This window comes from Haemaphysalis longicornis, unplaced genomic scaffold (assembly GCF_048455015.1).
Source record: "Haemaphysalis longicornis isolate Haplotype H1 unplaced genomic scaffold, Haemaphysalis longicornis Haplotype H1 scaffold_1, whole genome shotgun sequence".
NCBI classification, from domain to species: domain Eukaryota; kingdom Metazoa; phylum Arthropoda; class Arachnida; order Ixodida; family Ixodidae; genus Haemaphysalis; species Haemaphysalis longicornis.
In genome coordinates, this window is record NW_027526203.1 from 337,318,956 (window position 1) to 337,338,360 (window position 19,405).

General features: G+C 46.3%; 1 protein-coding gene across 4 annotated transcripts in view; it reads left to right on the forward strand.

Annotated features, from left to right (window-relative positions):
* The window catches only part of LOC144152771 (organic cation transporter protein-like), a 173,981-nt gene that overhangs the window by 76,191 nt on the left and 78,385 nt on the right, over positions 1 to 19,405 (forward strand). Inside the window, exon 1 of one of the 4 annotated variants that reach the window (XM_077684210.1) lies at positions 5,811 to 5,836. The exons of the other annotated variants lie outside the window; for them this stretch is intronic. Within the exon in view, the coding sequence (XP_077540336.1) occupies positions 5,826 to 5,836 (11 nt within the window). The 5' untranslated portion in view covers positions 5,811 to 5,825. Of the gene's footprint in view, positions 1 to 5,810; positions 5,837 to 19,405 lie in introns of those variants that run through there. 4 annotated transcript variants of the gene reach the window in all.

Sequence of the window (19,405 nt, forward strand, 5' to 3'; positions counted from 1 at the left end):
TTTGTTGCTACAGGCGTCGCGTATGCGTATGCCGGAAACCGGATTTTGTGATCAGTTGTCTGTTTAAATATTTCGCTTTATTGGTTACATAGCGTCCTTTTCAAGTGTTGTGAATACGTAAGCCATAAGTAACTACAGCCATTCAATACGATTGAAATCGTAGATTCCAATGGTTCTGGGTGGGAGAGGGGGAAAACTTTATTTTTATAGTCCGGTTAGGCGGGTGGGGTGACCGGCCACCGCAGCCTTATGGTGGCCATGGTGGCTCATTCCGTTAGACTGTTCGGAGTCTGCAAGTGCTGCCCAGCGCCAGGCTCCCAGATATTGCCTGTGGGGATTAAAGGAAAGGGGTCTGCAGGGCAAGCCCATATGATCCGGGCGACGGTGTCTTTCGGTCCACATGCAGGTCAATTAGGTGACGGATATAATGTCGGCTGAATATGATGCAGTCTGGAGCGACATGGCAGTGTGTTCGTCTATAGTGGCACCATAGACGTTCTTCGGCGTAGTAATAGCGCTTGGGCGGATACATCGGCCGGGTGAGGCGGTTATGTGCCGGGATTTCTTAATAGCCTAATAAGCTGTCGCGGGATGATCGGGCTTCATTTAAGGACGGGGTTTGGTCCTGCTGGGGTCGTGAGCTCTCGAGCTGCTTTGTTGACCGCCTCGTTATCTCCCAGCCTCGTAAGAGTCCAGATCATTTCCACTTTGGTGATAGGAGAATTTTGAACGAGAATTTTGAGTGCCTGTGGGGAAATAGTCCTCTCGGAAATGTTTGGGATGGTCGTTTTCGAACCCGAAGGTACAATTTTAGGGGTAGGTTGTGGAGCTAGTGCCAGCGCAACTGCCGCCTCTTCTGATGTTGCCGGGTTGCGGGTGCGTACCGTGAGCGGATTGATGGGCGGAATGCTTGGGTCATATACAACCGTCATAGCATACGCGTTGTGATGCCTTTAGGGGGTCGCGTCACACATACCGTGGCTGGTTTGACGGGGTACATCTCGGTAACGGTTAGAGCTCGTTTCCTGCGCTTTTGATGGTGTACAGGGCGCATGTTGCATAGAGGGGGGGGGGGGGGGGGGCGAATAAGAAGTTTAGCACGAATTTCTTAAGGGATAGGGACTCTAGTATTGGTAATTACAGGGGCTTGTACATTCAGTCTGTGCATGATTTGGCGGATTCTAGGTGATGCCGACAGTCGCGATAGCTCATTGGGCCTGTGTGCCTCTATTAGTTCCTAGCTGTATTCTAGACGCTTAAATGTTCGAAATTCACGAATTAGGCCATGGACCTTGTTCATGTGGTTAGGAAGTTTGAATTATCACGGGGATTCCAGTGACTTCGCTGCGAATTCGAGCTAGCCACTAGTCTTCGAGACAAAAAGTCCCTGGTCAAGAAGATTAACTTCCCTGTTGCGCGAGGAGTAAGAATCAGATCGCAAGGAATCTACACCACACACCTAATTCGTGTCCTACGTTATCTGCACACAGTTGCTGACTTCTGGAATAATGGGATGTCTCAAAGGCGGACCCATATAACTTTGTTTTATCAGGCTATGAAATTGAAGAACGTCGCTGACTAGAGCTTGCCCGCTGAAGCACAGGTCCTTGGATCTGACCACAAGTGATTACTTGAAAGCATGGTGTATAAACGCGGACTCACATTGAACATGACCTTATAATTCGCCACCGTCTTAGTTTTCTTCTAGACAAATTAAAGCAAGGTGCAAGACTTCGAATTAGCGCACCCCTGTACAACTCTCGGTGTGAACTTTGGTTTCTGGCATGTCAGAAGGGAGCGCAACACCTCTCGGACGCGTACTTGCTAATCGAATTCTCATGACCATCCAGATTAGTTCCAGCCTTTTTAGGGAAGTAGCACGTGAGACTGGCTTGTTTGAAATTTGCCCCATGTGTCTTCACGACGCCACAGCACTGGAAGTGCGCACCGCGAACCAGACGTATATTTCCGAAAGACATTGCAGAGACTACCCCCGTTTTGACTACAACTATGGGTGAGGGTGACAGTGCCTTCGGAAACAGCCCCTCAGGACTTGGGGCCCCGCCAACAAAACACTCCTGTCTTCTGCCATTTCTCATTTTTTCACGGCCCTGCAGATAAAAGGGCAGAGTAAAGCCTTCTGCGACAAAACGCGACTGCCTCTTCGTTCAGTAAGCAAGACTTGTACGAGTGAGGGCACCTCGGGAGAGATTTCCGCGGGCGACAGGCTCTGAAAGAAACGCAGGAATGACAGGGCGCTCGCCGCGAGTGGCGCTCGCACTTGCGAGTGGTGAGCGGGGATCACTGCGCGTGGGGCCCGCACTCACTCGCACTCACACTCGCCAGTCCGAAACGATGGCGAGGCTCATTCAATACTCACTTATGAGTGTTGAGTGGGGGGGGGGGGGTGTGAGCGCACTTGTGAGTGAGCCTGGCGACCTATGCGCCGCTGGCCTATATACGCCGGGGGGAGAGCGTGTCGCCATTTCCGTGCCGGCGCTTGCGCCTCCGGAGTTCTTGTGTTCTTCGCTCGAAGGGCCGAGGACGCAACCAGGCGGCGAACCGTTAACTCTCTAGCTGTGTAAACTGAAACACGTGGGCCTTCGAGATGCCCTCGTACACGGCATTGACGAGAAGGCCAGGAGAAAGATACGGCGCGCTTTTTGAGCTGCGGTCACCGGCACTGTGCGCTGCACACCATGCTCTACGACCCTTTTCGCAGAGAGAGAGCGTGTGATTATTACGGAGAAGGGATTATGGCCCAGTAACGGTCTATCTAATGTTGACCCGCCAAGTTGTCTCCACTGCTTCATACCCGCAGGCGGCCGGCCATTGTTACTGGCGAGAAGAGGGAGGATAGAAAAGGAGGAGTCTTGCGCAAGGAACGCTCGTGCGTGGAAAATATTTCGGACGGTTGGGGAAAGGGTCTAACTCCCAAACCTCCACCCTCCATAGGTACCTCCCTCCTCATGTTACGTAAGCGAGTTTTTTTCCTGTCCAATTTATTTAAGTTCAATTGAGAATATCCCCGGGAACAATCGCGAAATCCTGGTGTGAAGAAACATACACGTCGAACCGATTCGACGTTGTAAGCCAGTTTATACCGCACTTCTTTCAGGTCCATGCGAACCGTAAATGACCCCCCCCCCCCCCCAAAAAAAAAAAAAAAAGAACTTCCTACCTGAACCCGAACCAGACCAGTATATTTTCGTTTAGACAGCGGTTCAAATACGTATTTCCTGAAGCAAATTACATGCTTCCTTGTAGAAAAAAACATAACATGTCATGCCTCATTACGGAAATAAACTGAAAATTATGTTTAGTTGTATGGCTGCGACCGCCGCCACTTCAGTCGTAATATATTCGGTCATAATATATGGTAATGAGTTTCTTGTGCGGCGACCCGCTGTCCAGCTGTTGGTTTATACTCTTTTTTTTTGTGCCAGTAAGAGAATGTGACATCTTCATGTCCAGAACTGCAAAACGCACTTTTAACGCTATTCTCTGATGTTCGCTTCCAATTAAATAATGATCGTTTTCAGTGAGTTATTGCACCGCTAGACCATCCCTGAAGCGGCCGATGAACATGCAACATGAGAGTAAAATCCGGTTTTCTCAATATTAGGCACGGAAGTGGACCACAGATATCTCTTGTGCAACACGCCAGTATCAAATTCGTCCATACAGTTCGAAAGGAAACTAAGGGCGGCAGACAATCGCGTATCAATTTGGATCAAGCTAAGCAATATACACTTTTCTTAGCTAATGGTTTGAGCTTCGCTTTATAGTTTTCGTTCGTCGTACATTTCTGTAAAACGGATAATGCAATATGTAGGAGGCAACTCGATTGTGCTTCCTACACATTTCAATCAAAACGTATAAAGCCACTCATTTTGCAGCGAGTTACCTATAATGCAGGGATCCAAGTTCTATTGCAGTGAAAACCTCCACGCATGTGCACAGCTGTCCCTCCGCCTAGCGCTTTCACTTTCCTTATTCGCTCATGCAGTCCAAGACCACGCTTAGTTGCCACCATAGAGTTTCATAGTAAGTATACTAGAGAGAAAACTGCACCTGGGAATCCATGTCGTCGTGGGGGTTATGGGAAGTCCTCCGATTTTGGCTTGGGCTTGGCATGACAATTGTATTCTTAAAGGGACCCTGCAACACTTTAGATAAGCGCTTTCACTCTTTCCTTCGCGTATGGAACCACTTCGAAAGCTACAGTTATCTCCAGCATGGACCGGCACTGCGGGATTTGCTCGTCGCGCCAGATACGCTTTCCGTTTCTGCTTTAATTTTGCGGCTTTATTTTTAAAGTAGCTATCGAAAAGCGTTCATTGCTGCAACTGAATGAAACCCGGCCAACAGCCGCTACATGGCCTCAGTGACGTAATTCGGGCCATCGAAGAACGTCAAGGCCGAGAAAGAGAGAAGAATCTTTTGAGCGAGTTTCAAAGTTATCTGATGGGCATAGAGCAGTATTTTTGGCTGAGGTACTTTGAGACCCCCTAATCTAAGTACTGGGTGTGTTGGGTGACTACGTTCTGCAAGCATTTAAGATTTCAAAAAAAAAAAAAAACGTTGAAGAAAGTGTTGCAGGGTCCCTTTAAGCGGTTTTTGTGATTTGCTATCTTCACTATGCATTAACACATCTACGAGCAACGAGGAAGCCGAAATCCTCCCTGTTCTGTGCTAGCCGTGTTCGGTGAAAAGGCAGGCAGTGCATGATCGTACCTGACGTTGGTCATGCCGTAGTCAAAGGACGTATGACCGAGCGGTTATAATACGCCACCGCGAAAGTTGTAGCTGACGAAAACAAAACAAAAAAAAAACGTACTTCGACGAAGGCAAGATACGACATATACCGGCGCCTGTATCTGTCCTATCTTATCTGCGTCAGCAACTGTTTAACGTCACGTTTTCTTTTTTCTTCAAGTATATATGAACCAACTCGCTCAGCAACAAGTATTGTTAAACTGTAGCTGACGGCCGGTGCACCGGTTCACCACGAAGGCTACATTTTCATTGGCGCGCTCAACAAGCTTTCCAAACTCTTCAAACAACTTATTATCTGAAATAAAGGTAAAATTAATAAAGTAAGAGTCTAATGAGTTTCCCCCCAAATATTGACATTGTTGTTAACTACCAGCTTGGCCTGCAGAATAGTAGGCACAACCGTTTCTGAAAAAATACGCTTTACTTCCTTTTTACTTAGCTTTAGAGCAGCCTGTTTTATTTTCCACTTGTATAATAACACACCATTCTTTGCGTTTTTGTGGCACTGTGTTCGAATATACGGCCACTAAATCGTTTCAATCCAAGTCAATGATGAAATTAAGGCGAGCGCATGATGTACGGTATTGATGTGAGCCGCATAGACAGTAGCGCCAGATTCCTCTCAAGTGTATATTGTAAGAAACTTTATGGCTGCAACTAAAGCCGCCACTTAACTCTATGAAGCTGCCCGACTACAGGACAAGGCGCGGTCATGCGTGGCTCCTCCGTCCACTCTCAGCGCACCAGCTATCGATTCGGCGCCGACCGAGCACGCAGGGAGCGGGAAACTGCAACGATTTGTGGCTCCATCTGTACGTTTCTATGGAGACCTGAATATTCGGCAAAGAAACAGCTGCGCCGAAAAAAAAAAGGAAGAAGGCTTGGCAGTTTGTCGGAGCGGTGCAATACGTTGGGCGAGGGTAATGGTGTCAGTCTGGTTTCCTCATTATTACGGAGCTTAGAACGCTTTGAACGCACAGTACACCTTTTCTTGTGTGTTAGTATGCAGCAGCGTCACCTCTCTTGATGACGATCCAATCCAATCCATGCGGCACAGGTTCGTTTTTTTTTTTTTTTGCTTGCTCTAAGCGCGATCGTTTCCGAAGTGGCATGCGCGTGTTTGCTCCTAGGAAAATGATTTTCCACATTGACGACACGTCATTATAATACTTCACGCGCCTAAGTTGGGCAGCCTAAAGTCCCTTCATCGGCTTTTAGTGCAGCCAGCATCGACTATGCATGGATGTGGAGGAAATAATTTTTTTTTTTTTTGCTTTTCACCACGAGCATGCAGAAAAGGCATCTACCCTGAAAACCCGAGATGTGCTGTGACGAACGGCGGGAGGAGCAAAGGAAGAAGGATGAGGGGAATTGTCACGTGATTAACCTTTTCCTTCGCGAAACTTCCGCCGCGCTGCGGTCGTCTGCAACCATGGAGAAAATGCATGCTCCAGTCGCGCTATAGTGCCTAGAATATACTACTTCTATCTACTAAGGTCGCGTGGTGCACGAGATTCGACGTATGACCTCCGCGCTACGGCATAACGCATTTCCACGGGCCAGGGGGCGAACCACAAAGCTGCAAATATATGGCGTCCCTGCATTTTTAACCCAGGTCACGCTTGAAGAAGCCGCAAATGCGTCGAAATTCAGGGATTTTTCCTTGTACATTTATTTTTCTTATTGTTTGGATTTATTGCCTTTACGCCAATATTGTAATCAGTCCCCAACCGGACAGGTTTCGGTCGTATGTTCGCTTTCGCATCATTGTCGTCCACGTGCGCTGAGCACTTACGGCGCCAGAGCGATGCTGTACACTGTAGCACTGCTTTCCCGCTAGCCAGCGTCTGCACAGACCCCTTACTGCGCAGGACTCACCACGCGGTCCAACGAAAACGCAGTGTAAAGGCGTACAAATCCAAACTTTTCTGCGCGTCGCGGCCATTTCCGTCGGCATGACGGCATTGTACTGCTCTCAGTCAGCTCTTAGCAAATCCGATCTGCTAACGCAACTTAAATATCAGACGTAGTTATATACACAGGATCAGACCAAACGAGAGTTGTTACTTGAATTTTTTTTATAACGCCGGAGAAGGGCTGAAAACTAACTCCATTTTAAGGAGTGGGGTTTTATATATATATATATATATATATATATATATATATATATATATATATATATATATATATATATATATATATATATATATATATATATATATATATATATATATATATATATATATATATATATATATATATATATATATATGGGACTCGTTAAAACGTTGAAATAAGGCAGAAATAAGGGTTGGCAGTCAAGAAAACCTCGGAAAGCAAAGGGGGGGATGTGGTAGGTAATTGAAACAGATAAAGAATTTGGAAAGACAGAAAGTGGAGAAAAAATGCCCACCGGGTGGGATCCGAACCCACCCGGGGGGCATTTTTTCTGGTATTGTGGAGGTATTGTGGAGGTATTCTGGAGGTATTTCCGGTATTCTGGAGGTCGTGGGTTCGGATCCCACCCGGCGGGCATTTTTTCTCCACTTTCTTTCCAAATTCTTTATCTGTTTCAATTACCTACCACATCCTCCCCTTTGCTTTCCGAGGTTTTCTTGACTGCCAACCCTTATTTCTGTCTTATATATATATATATATATATATATATATATATATATATATATATATATATATATATATATATATATATATATATATATATAGTTGAGAAAATGGTTGACTCACGGTTAAAAACAAAAACAGTGGTTTACTGACGTTTCGACTGGAGGACCAGTCTTCATCTGAGTAACATACAACCAAGAAGCACGCACGCTTATATAGGTGCAGGAGGTGTGCTACAGTGCACCCTTGTTAAGAACATTGGCGGGTTGGGGCGAGGGAACAGGGAAAGGGAGGGCACTATACATGTGTGCACAAACTTTCGTACCGATGTGCTCCTCACAAACTCTCCACAGCAACGAAAAGAAGAAAGGAGATGCGGCACCGCGGACGACAAACTCTTTTCTAAAATGCAAAGCAATATACAACTTCATTCCATCTGTCCGTCTGTCTTTTTTTAATGTAATGAAGATGTATACTGCTTTGCATTTTAGAAAAGAGTTTGTCGTCCGCGGTGCCGCATCTCCTTTCTTTCTTTTCGTTGCTGTGGAGAGTTTGTGAGGAGCACATCGGTACGAAAGTTTGTGCACACATGTATAGTTCCCTCCCTTTCCCTGTTCCCTCGCCCCAACCCGCCAATGTTCTTAACAAGGGTGCACTGTAGCACACCTCCTGCACCTATATAAGCGTGCGTGCTTCTAGGTTGTATGTTACTCAGATGAAGACTGGTCCTCCAGTCGAAACGTCAGTAAAGTAAACCACTGTTTTTGTTTTTAATCGTGAGTCAACCATTTTCTCAACTATTTCTTCTGGCTCCTCGAGAAGTTTCTTCTTATATTTATATATACATATATCATAAGCCTGTTTGTGGCCACTGCAGGACGAAAGCCTCTCCCGAAGATTTCCAGCCACGCCTATCGAGTGCCAGCTGAGTCCATGTTTGCACCCCCCCCCCCCCCCCCCCCCCAAATTTTCGTAGCTCGTCTCGCCAACGAGTTCTCGGCCGACCCCTAGTGCGTTTGCGGTCTATATTGGCAGCCAGTGTGTCAAACTGTCAAACGGATGGTCCACCTGTTGTCCCTCATTCGCATTACGTGACCAGCCCATGCCCATTTCCTTCGCTTAATTTGAACTAGAATGTCCTCTACCTTGGTCGGTTCCCTAATCCATGCGGCTGTTTTCCTGTCCTCGGCGTGACCCCTAGCATCCGGCGTTCCATGGCCCGTTGTGCCGATCTAAGTTTGGTTTCAAGTCGTTTGGTGAAACCCCAAGTTTCTGCCCCGTTAGTCATTGCTGGAGGAATGTATTGATTAAATACAAGCTTTTTGAGTGACAGAGGAAGCTTACCAGCCAGAATGTCGGAGTTCTTACCAAACGCAGCCCACCCCTTGCTTATTCTGCGGGCAATTTCGCGTTCATGGTTTGGATCAGCAGCTATGACTTGCCCAAGATATACGTATTCGGTGACTGTTTCCAAGACCCCATTGCTTATCTGGAAGTGACGTACCTTGGCGTGCTGACTCGACATTACCTTGGATTTTTTCGCGTTTATTTTTAAGCCTGAAATCATACTTGCTGAGCACAACTGGCAAAGCATGCGTTGCAAATCCGTGCTACTCTGACTGAACAGGACAATGTTATCTGCAAACCGTAGGTGGCTGAGATATTCCCAATTAATTCTCACCCCTGTTTTACTCCACCTAAGCTTTCTGTACACACCTTCCAGACAGGCTTTAAATAATTGTGGTGATATTGTATCCCCTTGCCGGACCCCCTTTTGTAGAGGAAATTTACAAGTTCTGTAATGGAGCCGTATAGTTCCCGTACATCGGTCGTGTATATCATTGAATAGCGCAATGTATGCCTCGTCGACGCCGCGATCACGTAACGCGCTTATTACTGCTGAAGTGGGCACTCAGTCAAATGCCTTTTTATAATCTATGAATGTCATATACAGCGGTGCGTTATACTATGAGCACTTTCGATTGCCCGGTTGATAGCGTGAATCTGATCTAAAGTTGAGAATCCCTTCCTGAAATCGGCCTGTTCTTGTGGCTTTTGAAAGTCCAAAGTGGCATTGATGCGGCTAAGAATTACCTCAGTAAACAATTTGTAGGTAACGGACAGGAGGCTGATGGGCCTGTAATTTTTAAGCTCTTTGGCATCACCTTTCTTATGTAGGAGAACTAAATCTGCATTTATCCACTCATTTGGCACCCTTAAGGAGCACAAGCACTGCGAGAATAGGGCTGCAAGCTTCGTTAGGACAACGCGGCCTCCGAGGCCCAATATATCGGACGTAATGCCATCATCTCCTCCAGCTTTGCCTTTCTTCATTGCTTGGAGCGCCATCGCTACCTGATGTGTTGTGACCGGCGGAACGGGCTCCGCACCATTTAAGGAAAAACGTGTGTGTGTGTCTGAGGCAGGAGTAGAAGCGAATAGGTTTGTGTAGAATTCCTCGGCTATTTTTAGTATGTCATCGATATTGTTTGTTATGTGACCACAGGTGTCCCGGAGTACATACATTGTATTTTTGCCTATAGTTAGCTTCCTTCTAGTCGCTTTCAAACTCCGTCCGTGTTTCAATGTTGCTTCAGTTTTTGCAACATTGAAATCACGGATGTCGGCAGTCTTACTTTTGCTGGTCAATTTGGAGAGCTCTGCCATTTCTATTTGGTCTCACGGAGTGCGTACTAACATTTTCCGCCGCTGATCAATAAGGTCCTCAGTTTTCTGTGATAACTTGGATTCGAATGCGGGCTGTTTTTCTCCTATGGCTAGTGCTGACTCCATGACCACATGTGTGAAATGATAATTGAGAGAGTCCACATCATTGGTGCCATTAGACAACACAGAGAATTTGTTTTCAAGTAACAATCGGAATTCGTCCACTTTCCGTCCCACGGAGGGCAGGTTAGGCGTTTTCCGTTCTAGCATCTTTAATCTTTCCCTTCTTAAATCCAGACTGATACGACTTCTTACCATTTTGTGATCACTTGTTTTAATCCGGCCAATCACCTGTACACCGGGAATCATGCGGGGAGTACCAGTTAGAATGCAGTCAATTTCGTTTTTAGTTTCGCCATTCGGGCCTTTCCAAGTCCATTTTCTATGCTGTCTTTATCGGAAGAACGTATTCATAATGCGCAGATTATTCCTTTCGGCAAATGAAACGAGCATGTCTCCGCGGTTGTTTCGAGAACCTAGGCCAAAGTTCCCTGCCACACGCTCCCCTATGTGTTGTGGCCCTATTTTTGCATTGAAGTCACCCATAATGACTCTATACGGAGTTTTTACTTGTCTAATTGCTAATTCCATGTATTCGTAAATTACGTTCACAGCCTCATCGTCGTAAGTGAAAGTGGAATATATATATATATATATATATATATATATATATATATATATATATATATATATATATATTATGGCTACCATATATATATGGCTACCACCCTCAAGCGTCAGATACACTTCTAGTAAATATAAATCGCCCAGAAAGTGAAGGAAAACACAGTCGCCCAGATAGCCGAATTGGTAAGGCATTCGAGATCTAATCGAAAGGCGTGGGTTCGGTCCCCACTCTGGGCGCGTGTTTTTCTTTCTTTCTTTCTTCCGTATATTTAAAAAAAATGTTCACTTCATTAACCGTAGTAAAAGAAAAAAAGCCTAACCACACCCGTATGCCTCTTTTGGCGCTGTAGACTGCCGACCTTTCTGCATATATATATATATATATATATATATATATATATATATATATATATATATATATATATATATATATATATATATATATATATATATATATTTATATATATATATATATATATATATATATATATATATATATATAACCCCCACTCCCCAGAATGGAGTCAGCTTCTAATTCAGCCCTGCCTTGCCGAATGGTATAAATACGTTATTTGCCGACTACCCCTAAAGCCCCAACAATGTAGCGTCCTGCAGTCACAGAAAAATGCACATTTGGCGAAGTTAACGCATTTAATCTTTACAATAGCGTGAATGGAGATAACTGGTCGGAGTGGTTTTGAAAAACCAATAAGTAAAGAAATAGAGCAGGAGGAGGAGGCAAAACGTTTATTGACCAACAATAAAAAACAGCGGTGGGTGGCCTCCTCAGTTCAGGAGACCGCGCGCCGCCGCTGCTCGTGTGGCCGGCTGGATGAGTCTGAGCTGCTCCTGCAGGTCCGAGCTGGTCAACGGGCATTCCCACTGATCGGGAATAGGGAAAGAGAGAGGGAGAGGGTGTTGAGGGCACAGCAAAACGAGGTGGGCTGTGGTGGCAGGAACTTGACAGTACGGGCAGTTATACTCGAAGCGTGAGGGGGACATGTGGGAGAGGATCACCGCGAGATCGACATGTAGGTGGCGGCAGCGTCGCGCTGCTAGTGTGGATGCTCCGCTGAGCGGCCCAGGAGAATGCACACTGTGGGCGCGCTTCGTGCCTTTTTCGCGCCGTATGTGCGCACGAAAGGTGCAGACAAGAGTGGTGGTATGCTGTAGTTCGGTTCCTCAACGTTCAATTTATAGCATGGAAGCGGCAGTAAGATTTTAATAGTACTTCCAAAAAGCGGCGACCCATCGGGAATCTCAGAACGGCCGCAATAATGACAATGAACTTGTGCGCCATGGCTCGTAGCAAGCTCGATCTTTGCAGACTATGGCTTTGAGCCTTCAATAAAATCATAGAAACAGATCAGGAAGCCTGCATCTCTGGAATTCAGTTTACAACAGCAATTTCAACCGCCTTTGCTGGTAGCATGACTGTGGTGGTATTGGTGGGTAGGACTCGGGATTAACGTCGCACAAACGACACAGGCACTTGAGAAACTATGACGATGTAGACGGAGATGAGCATTTATCTTGACGAGAGGAGCTAACGATAGGACAGTACGCTACCGCTACAAATAGACTGCGACACTAAAGTCAATCCTACAGACACCAAGCTCTGTAGGCGCGTAACAGAAATCAACAGTTCGTAGTTCCGTTTGAAGAGACACCCGTGATAGATAAAACGTCTCACTTGATAGGGCGCACTCAATGATAAGGTGTTGGCCAGTCCCAGTTCTCGGAGGCTGTCGGTAGATCGGCACGGGGGACACGACGTCACACTGTCGATTCCGGCGATTCAATGCGCGGTCGACACACGTAAGGCACGGATGACACTGCAGCCTTGTGGGTTTTCCGGGCGTCCTGACGACGGCCTCGGTGGAGCCCGGCTACCGCTTCTTGTGGGTAGCCCTCATAACCGTGTTCTTCCGAATCATCCACTGTCACCCAGACACACTCTCTCTTCTTCCTCTTCCCCTGTCCTTTCTTCTCGGGCTATTCTGCCCGTTCCCTGGTGGCGACACCTAGGCAGCACATACCCCAACAGGGTGATTGTCCAATTTAAACAGTTGCTCTTCGTCGGCATCGAGGCCATTTCCGATGCGCGCACCACCACTGTCGTCTATCTCATCACAATGACGCATTCAACATTTGTGGGATGCCCTGAACTGGTAACACCATCCTAACTGCCCCGACATTTTTTTGAAGAGCTTACGATATTTCTTGTGGGTTCGAAAGGCAACATAAAATTACTTAATTTTAACCAGCGAAGAGATATAAATGCAACCCGTTCTAACAGGTTTCTTGGGCGCAGCTTTAGTTACAAAAAAAAATTAGCTACTCTGAAGGTAGAGAGAGAGAATGTGTGAAATGGTGAGGTCAGCCCTGCTAGGGACGAGGCTTACTACACCAGATGGGGGTGACTACGTTGATTAGTGGTGAATATCAGACATTAGGGTTACAGCAGGAAGAAGACAAACATGAAAAGTTAAAAAAAAAGGACAAGAAAAACAAGAGAATGCTGCCAGCAGAGCCCGGACATAAAAATACAATTGAAAAGAAAATCGTTAATGGAAACGCTGAAACAAAATGAAAAGTAAACGACGGGAAAAAAAGAGTAACAACACCAACCCAATAAAAATAAATAGATGAACGCCACAGTGACACCAACACAAGAAAAATAAATAGATGAACGCCACAGTGCGAAAGAGTAGATGTCGTGACACACTTGCTCTGTCTGTGATCTAGAGAGATTTGTCCAGTTCAGTCTCTCGTAGGAACTGGAGCAGAACTTTTGTACCTAAGGTACAAAAATACAGCACTACAGCCCAAGGTACAGCACTGGCCCAGGGCCCAAGAAAATGAAAAAGTTCGAGACTGCCTCCATGACGTACACGAGAGAGGGAGCTGGCTGCAGTTTCTCGCGCAGCAGCGAATCGAGGGCAGACGCACAGCAAGTGATTTACAGTCTCACGCACAGCGCAAGTCCGGCACAGGGGAGAATCTTCCCAACCTATCTTAAACTTAAAACTCCGAGTAAACGCCACATTCAGGCGCAGTCGGTGCAAAACTCCTTCACACAGCTTGTTGAGGCCGCGTGGAAAGCGGAAGTCACAGTGCGGGTCAATAGCGTGCATTGGTATACATACCTGCGGTGAGCGTCCTGCCACTCCGACATTTGTGCAGCCCATCCACTTGCGAGAATAAGGGCGTTGCTGTCCTCTCGGAGGAAAGGCAGGTTTGATGAATAACGGTGTCGGATAACTTATTTAATGCTTTAGTCGCAAGTGACCTTGCGAATTAAATTGCTAACGCACGCAGTACAATCAACATATCATGTTTAGCTAGACTTACAAAGTGACAAGCAGGTTTACAGTCTGTAAACCAAGCTTCTGGGACCTCACAGAGAGCACAGATGTTCTGTTACAGCTGCACTGTTGACCATTTGCGTTCCTTTTAAAATCTAACAGGTGCCTAGAACAGCGAGATGTGTTTGTATTCTTGCGTAACGTCGCTTACGAACCATAAAGATGGCAAATGAAGTTGCCCTGTTGAAGATGTAGTAAAACTTTTCTTTTTATTTCTCGATACGAAATAGTGCAACGGGTTTCCGGTAACTACTTTGTGTTGTAAACTGAATATCGTTTTTGTCTTGGCGTTTAAGTTTTGACGATTGGTTAAAAAAGGCACGGATAAAAGTTTTCTGGTCATTTCGTTTTTGTTTGTTTTTTTGTTTTTTTGTTTTTAGTGGGGGGGGGGGGGGGGTCAGCCAACGTTCCAAGCGCAGCGAGAAGAGAACGCATGTAACGCGAAAAGCCAAACGTTGGTGATCAGGATTACTTGCAAGTGAAAGTGCGCTAGGCGTCGTGTTCCGTAGCGGTGAAAAAGGAGCATTTCAACACGTAGACGCCAGTATTTTCAAAACTGATTAACCCCCATTTTGGCGCGAGATTGTGCAGGAATTGTGGCTCGTCTTTTTCAAAATTGCATTGACAGTCAGGATTGTGGGAAAAAAAAAATCCAGGGAGTCATGGCACACACCCTCCACACATGTGGTCAACAACGTGCATTATATTACGCGATTTTTCCACCTTCTTACGCGATTTTCCCAACATATTAGGCATTTAGTTGTGCTGAATGAAATACGTTTCTGGACAAGGGCGATTCATGTCGGGATTTGAAAATGGGATATATAAAATGACACACGAAATGTCACAGGATAGGCGCAAACTCACAACTGCTTAATTTTACCCAGAGCTCCCCCCAAAATACGCTTGCGCGTCCACAGAAACGTACATTGAATAATATGCAAAATTAGCAACACAGTATAAGCAACGTCTGTCCAAAAATGGTACTTATTTTCGAAAAGGTACGGAATAAGAATTCGATTACACAGGCGCTTGCGGGTGTAAAATACGTCCCTGGTAACGTATGGGCAATAGCGCACGGGTCTTGTGCATTGTACAGTCAAACCGGATTATAACTAACCCGGATAGAGCGAATTATGCTATATATCAAACAAAAAAATCTCAGTTACGAAAATACACGCGAAACATATTCCTTATAACGAAGTTCACATCTAATATATGGAACTCGGCGCGCCTAGAATTGCCACCAAAATGCGTGGTTTCGGAGTGGCTATTGAGATGTTGATTGGCGGCGATTGAGATGTTGAGCCTCCCATGGAGCGACGTGGCTCCCGGCACTTTCGGTAACTGTTTCCCACGCGGCTGACCCACGATTAAACCCTACCAGTCAGCGAGTCCGGACCAAGATGGAAGCATTGGCGAACTGTGAAAAGATCTTGCCAATGTTGCCGATGCTGGGCTGAGGAGTGCCATTCAAGGATGGCCTGAGTGTCGACGACGACATTTACTTCACTGTGCGCCCCTCGGACGCCGACACCGTCGCCGATGTCATGGCTGCTGGCGCTGCTGGAAGCACCGAAGAGGCGGAGGATGTCGCTAGTGAAAGTCGTCCGATGCTTAATGAAGCGCTTTCGGCTGTCAATGTGCTCCACCAATATTGCCTCGATATTGAAGGACATGGACTGCAACTGATGCAAATGATGTCTTATGTAGAGAATGCTGTGCTAGTTGACGCCGCAAAAACGAAATTGAAAACAAGAATCACCGCTTTTTGGGGAAGTAGGTAGTTACAGCGGAAAGTGGCTTTATTGCTTGCAATAAATAGATAGTTTCGTGTATGCTAATGGCATACTTTATTATGTCCGTGTCTGCATGCGGGGATGGCAGGACGAGGGGGGCGGGGGGGGGGGGGGGGGTCCTGCGTGTTGCGAACTCGTAACAAAAAACTCGTTATAGGCGGGTTCGGCTATTTCGAACTATTGGATATATCCAACTAATCGTGGCGCATATTGCAGTCCGCTATAACCGGGTTTGACTGTAATTGTTCGTGTTTGTTTCTTCCTTCTATAAGGACACAGCGCAATTTTACAATGGTGTGGCAAATGCACGGGTATGCACAAGTCTTGTCGCTTCTTACCCGTTCCGTGTGTTATACTTTTATCCTTTGAATAACCACCACGCCAACTTCCAAAAGCACCCTTTGACTTTATGAAAACGGCATACGACTGCACTCATCAATAAGAAAAGTGCAATGCGTCGAAACAATGTTTACAACACGTTTCACACTCAAGCGGCGACCACGGCGAAGACGTTTCGTGGAATTAAACCAGCGCATTGACCCGCAACGGCCGTTGATTATTGCGTCTCTAGAGGAAATGCGAAAGTAGTCATGCGGAAGTTGCTTACTGCAAAACAAGTACATATATTCGTTGTTTTATCGTGTGCAGCACGCGTCTTGCGCGCGCGCAACGTGAACGAGCAGACGACGAGAGAGCGCCATCCACACTAGGAGCGGTTCGTTCCGCCGCCGCCAGGGGCAGACTGTGTTCGATCTCGGGGCGAAATAGTATGTGCCAGTTTGTAGTCGGCGCCAGATTCGTGATTCTCCGACGGAGAGGGTAGGGTGGGGCGGGGGATATCTTCAGCGGGAGTGACGGTAGTGTGATAACATGTCCGTGAAGCAGGGGAGAAGAGGATGGAGAGTGTCCGTCGTAGACGCCGAGCCGCCTGACCCTGTAGGGAACGCCCGGAAGCGAAGCTCGCGGGCCGCACCGTGTGCTGCTTCATCCCCTGGAAGTGAAGCATGTCCCGGGGTCCATACGATGGTGATTGTAGGTAGGTCGGGAAGGGCTTTGAGGAGCTGAAGCGCGGACGCGGGTACTCGTCCCAGGAGGTCCAGGCCTGTTGAGAGTCGGTGGGTATGGTTAGGTGGGTGGTGGGTGGTGGGTGGCCGCCGCGAGGGTAATGGCGGTGGCTTCGGCCGCGGTTGAAGAGAGATGAAGGAAGGTAGCTGCGTTGAGAACGATGGCCTAAAAATAAAACTAACAAAAATATGAAAATGAACTAACGAAATCCAAAATATGTATCTTATACAACACCCTCGAAAAACATCGGTAGAAATAAAAAACTTCTGAAAAACATACCGAAACACGAATAAAAATCGCAAGAACGGATCAACTGCCTGTAATTCTCTGCATTCGCACATAATAATTAATTGGCGAAGTTAACGCATTGGATCGTTGTAAGTGGAGATCATTGGTTGAAGGTAATTAAAAAACAAGAATACAGCAATAAAAAATAAAAATTAACTATCAAAATAAAAAATATATATCTTATACACCGCCCGAAAAAAACCCCCCAAAACACGAATTAAAAAATCGTAAAAACTAGCTAACAATGTAACGCCCTGGATTAGCACAAAACTGTGCTATAGATGGCTATCATATTTAACCATTAAAATAGCGTTAAGAAAACTAAGGGGCGTAAGGGATATGTAGAAAACCAAGAACACAAAGAACAAAGAAACAAAAAAGATAAAAATGAACTAAGAAAATAAAAAATATGTATATACACCGCCCTCAAAAAACGAAAACAAATGCACACAAGCCCAGAAAGAACAAACCAAAACATGAATAAATAAATCGTGAAAACGGACCAACCGTGTAACGCCCTGCATTTGTACAAATCTCTATAATTGTAGAAGTCAATGTATGCAATCGTTATAATAGGCCGGGTTATTGGAGGTAATTGGTCGAAGGGAATAAAAAAACGAAAAGTACAAAAAATACTAAAATAGTAAATAGAAAAGTAAAAAAAATCCCGAAATCGAAATTATGTTTTTTATACACTTCCCTCACCGCGACGACGAAAACAAGTTAATTAAGAAAGCCCCGAAAAACCCAATTGAGCTGAAGCCCACTTCGACTCAGCCAAAGTCCAAAGCCAAGGCCCGCGCTACGGACGCAAAGAATTAAAATGCTGTGCGCCCCGAATGCGATAATAGCACAGACAGGGTTTAACCGTACGAAGATAGTCCCACGAGAACTGCTATTCAGTAGGGTGATAGCGGCAGCGGTTTCCCTGTAGAAAGGGGCGGCTCGAACGCCATGGTGCAGTTGGACTGTTGTCACCAGCCACTTAGCTATGTGGACTGCATGAGCCGATGGAGTGGAGCGCTCCACTGAGAAAAACGTCGGGCTCGTCTCCGAAATACTGTAAGGTTAATCTCCACGTGAACAAGACCCAGGCCGCCGGCATCTAGACATCAAAAGAGATTGGTGCGCCTCATAGGATCGTGCCTTGAACAGATGAAGACGGCCCACTGTCGGTGCAACTTGTTCACTGATTTCGTGTCGATGGAGGTGACTCGAGCTGAATGCAGGGCTGCAGGGTAGACGACAATGTTACATACGTGAACTCTGGTGACAAAGGCGATGTGAAGCACTCTCCAGTGATGTAAGAGAGAGAGAGATAAAACTTTATTCACTTGGCCTCCTCCGCCATTAGCTTTGGTCGCCACCTGGCTGCACTGGATTCCCCTAGGACCATGTTTACGCCAAAATAGCAGTCTACTGCATCCGTCAACCGTGCGCCGCAAAAGCTGAAGAAGAGCTTGGAGTCCCACTCGCCCAACCAACAGCCCTCTGACTTGGCGAGGTTTAGTTCCGCTCCGGATAAACACCAAAAGCCACATCCCAACTCCGCTACCTCGCTCATCTGGAACCATGAAGTGCAGACGACAGCGATGTCGTCCGCATATGCTAGAACACGTAGTTCCTCGGCCCCGAGCACCGGTCCCCTGAACAAGTTAAAAGTGGCGATGATTTGACAAAGCAGTTCCAGATAGAGCGCGAACAATACAGGAGACATTGGACATCCCTGGCGGACCGATCTGCTATCCTCTATGGGTTGGCTCCCACAAACATTGCACTTGTTGTTATGTCGGCGTAACACGTTTCCAGCCATTCCATCATTGCTTCCCCTATCCCACAGTGCCGAAGTAAGGTGAAGAGAAAGGTGCGATCGACCTGATCGAAAGCTTTTCGGAGGTCTAGTTGGAGTACCCCAATAAGCATCACACTCATCTCCATACCTCGGCAAAGTTGGCGCGGCTCACTCAAACTCACTCACAATTTTTTTTTCGAATCACCACTCACTCAAACTCAGACTCAATGCTGAGCAGCACATCTGCGCTCACTCAAACTCAAACTCACATTGAGCTCAAAACTCAGAACTCACTCGGACTCAAAACTCAAAATGTACTCAGAACTCAAAATGTACTC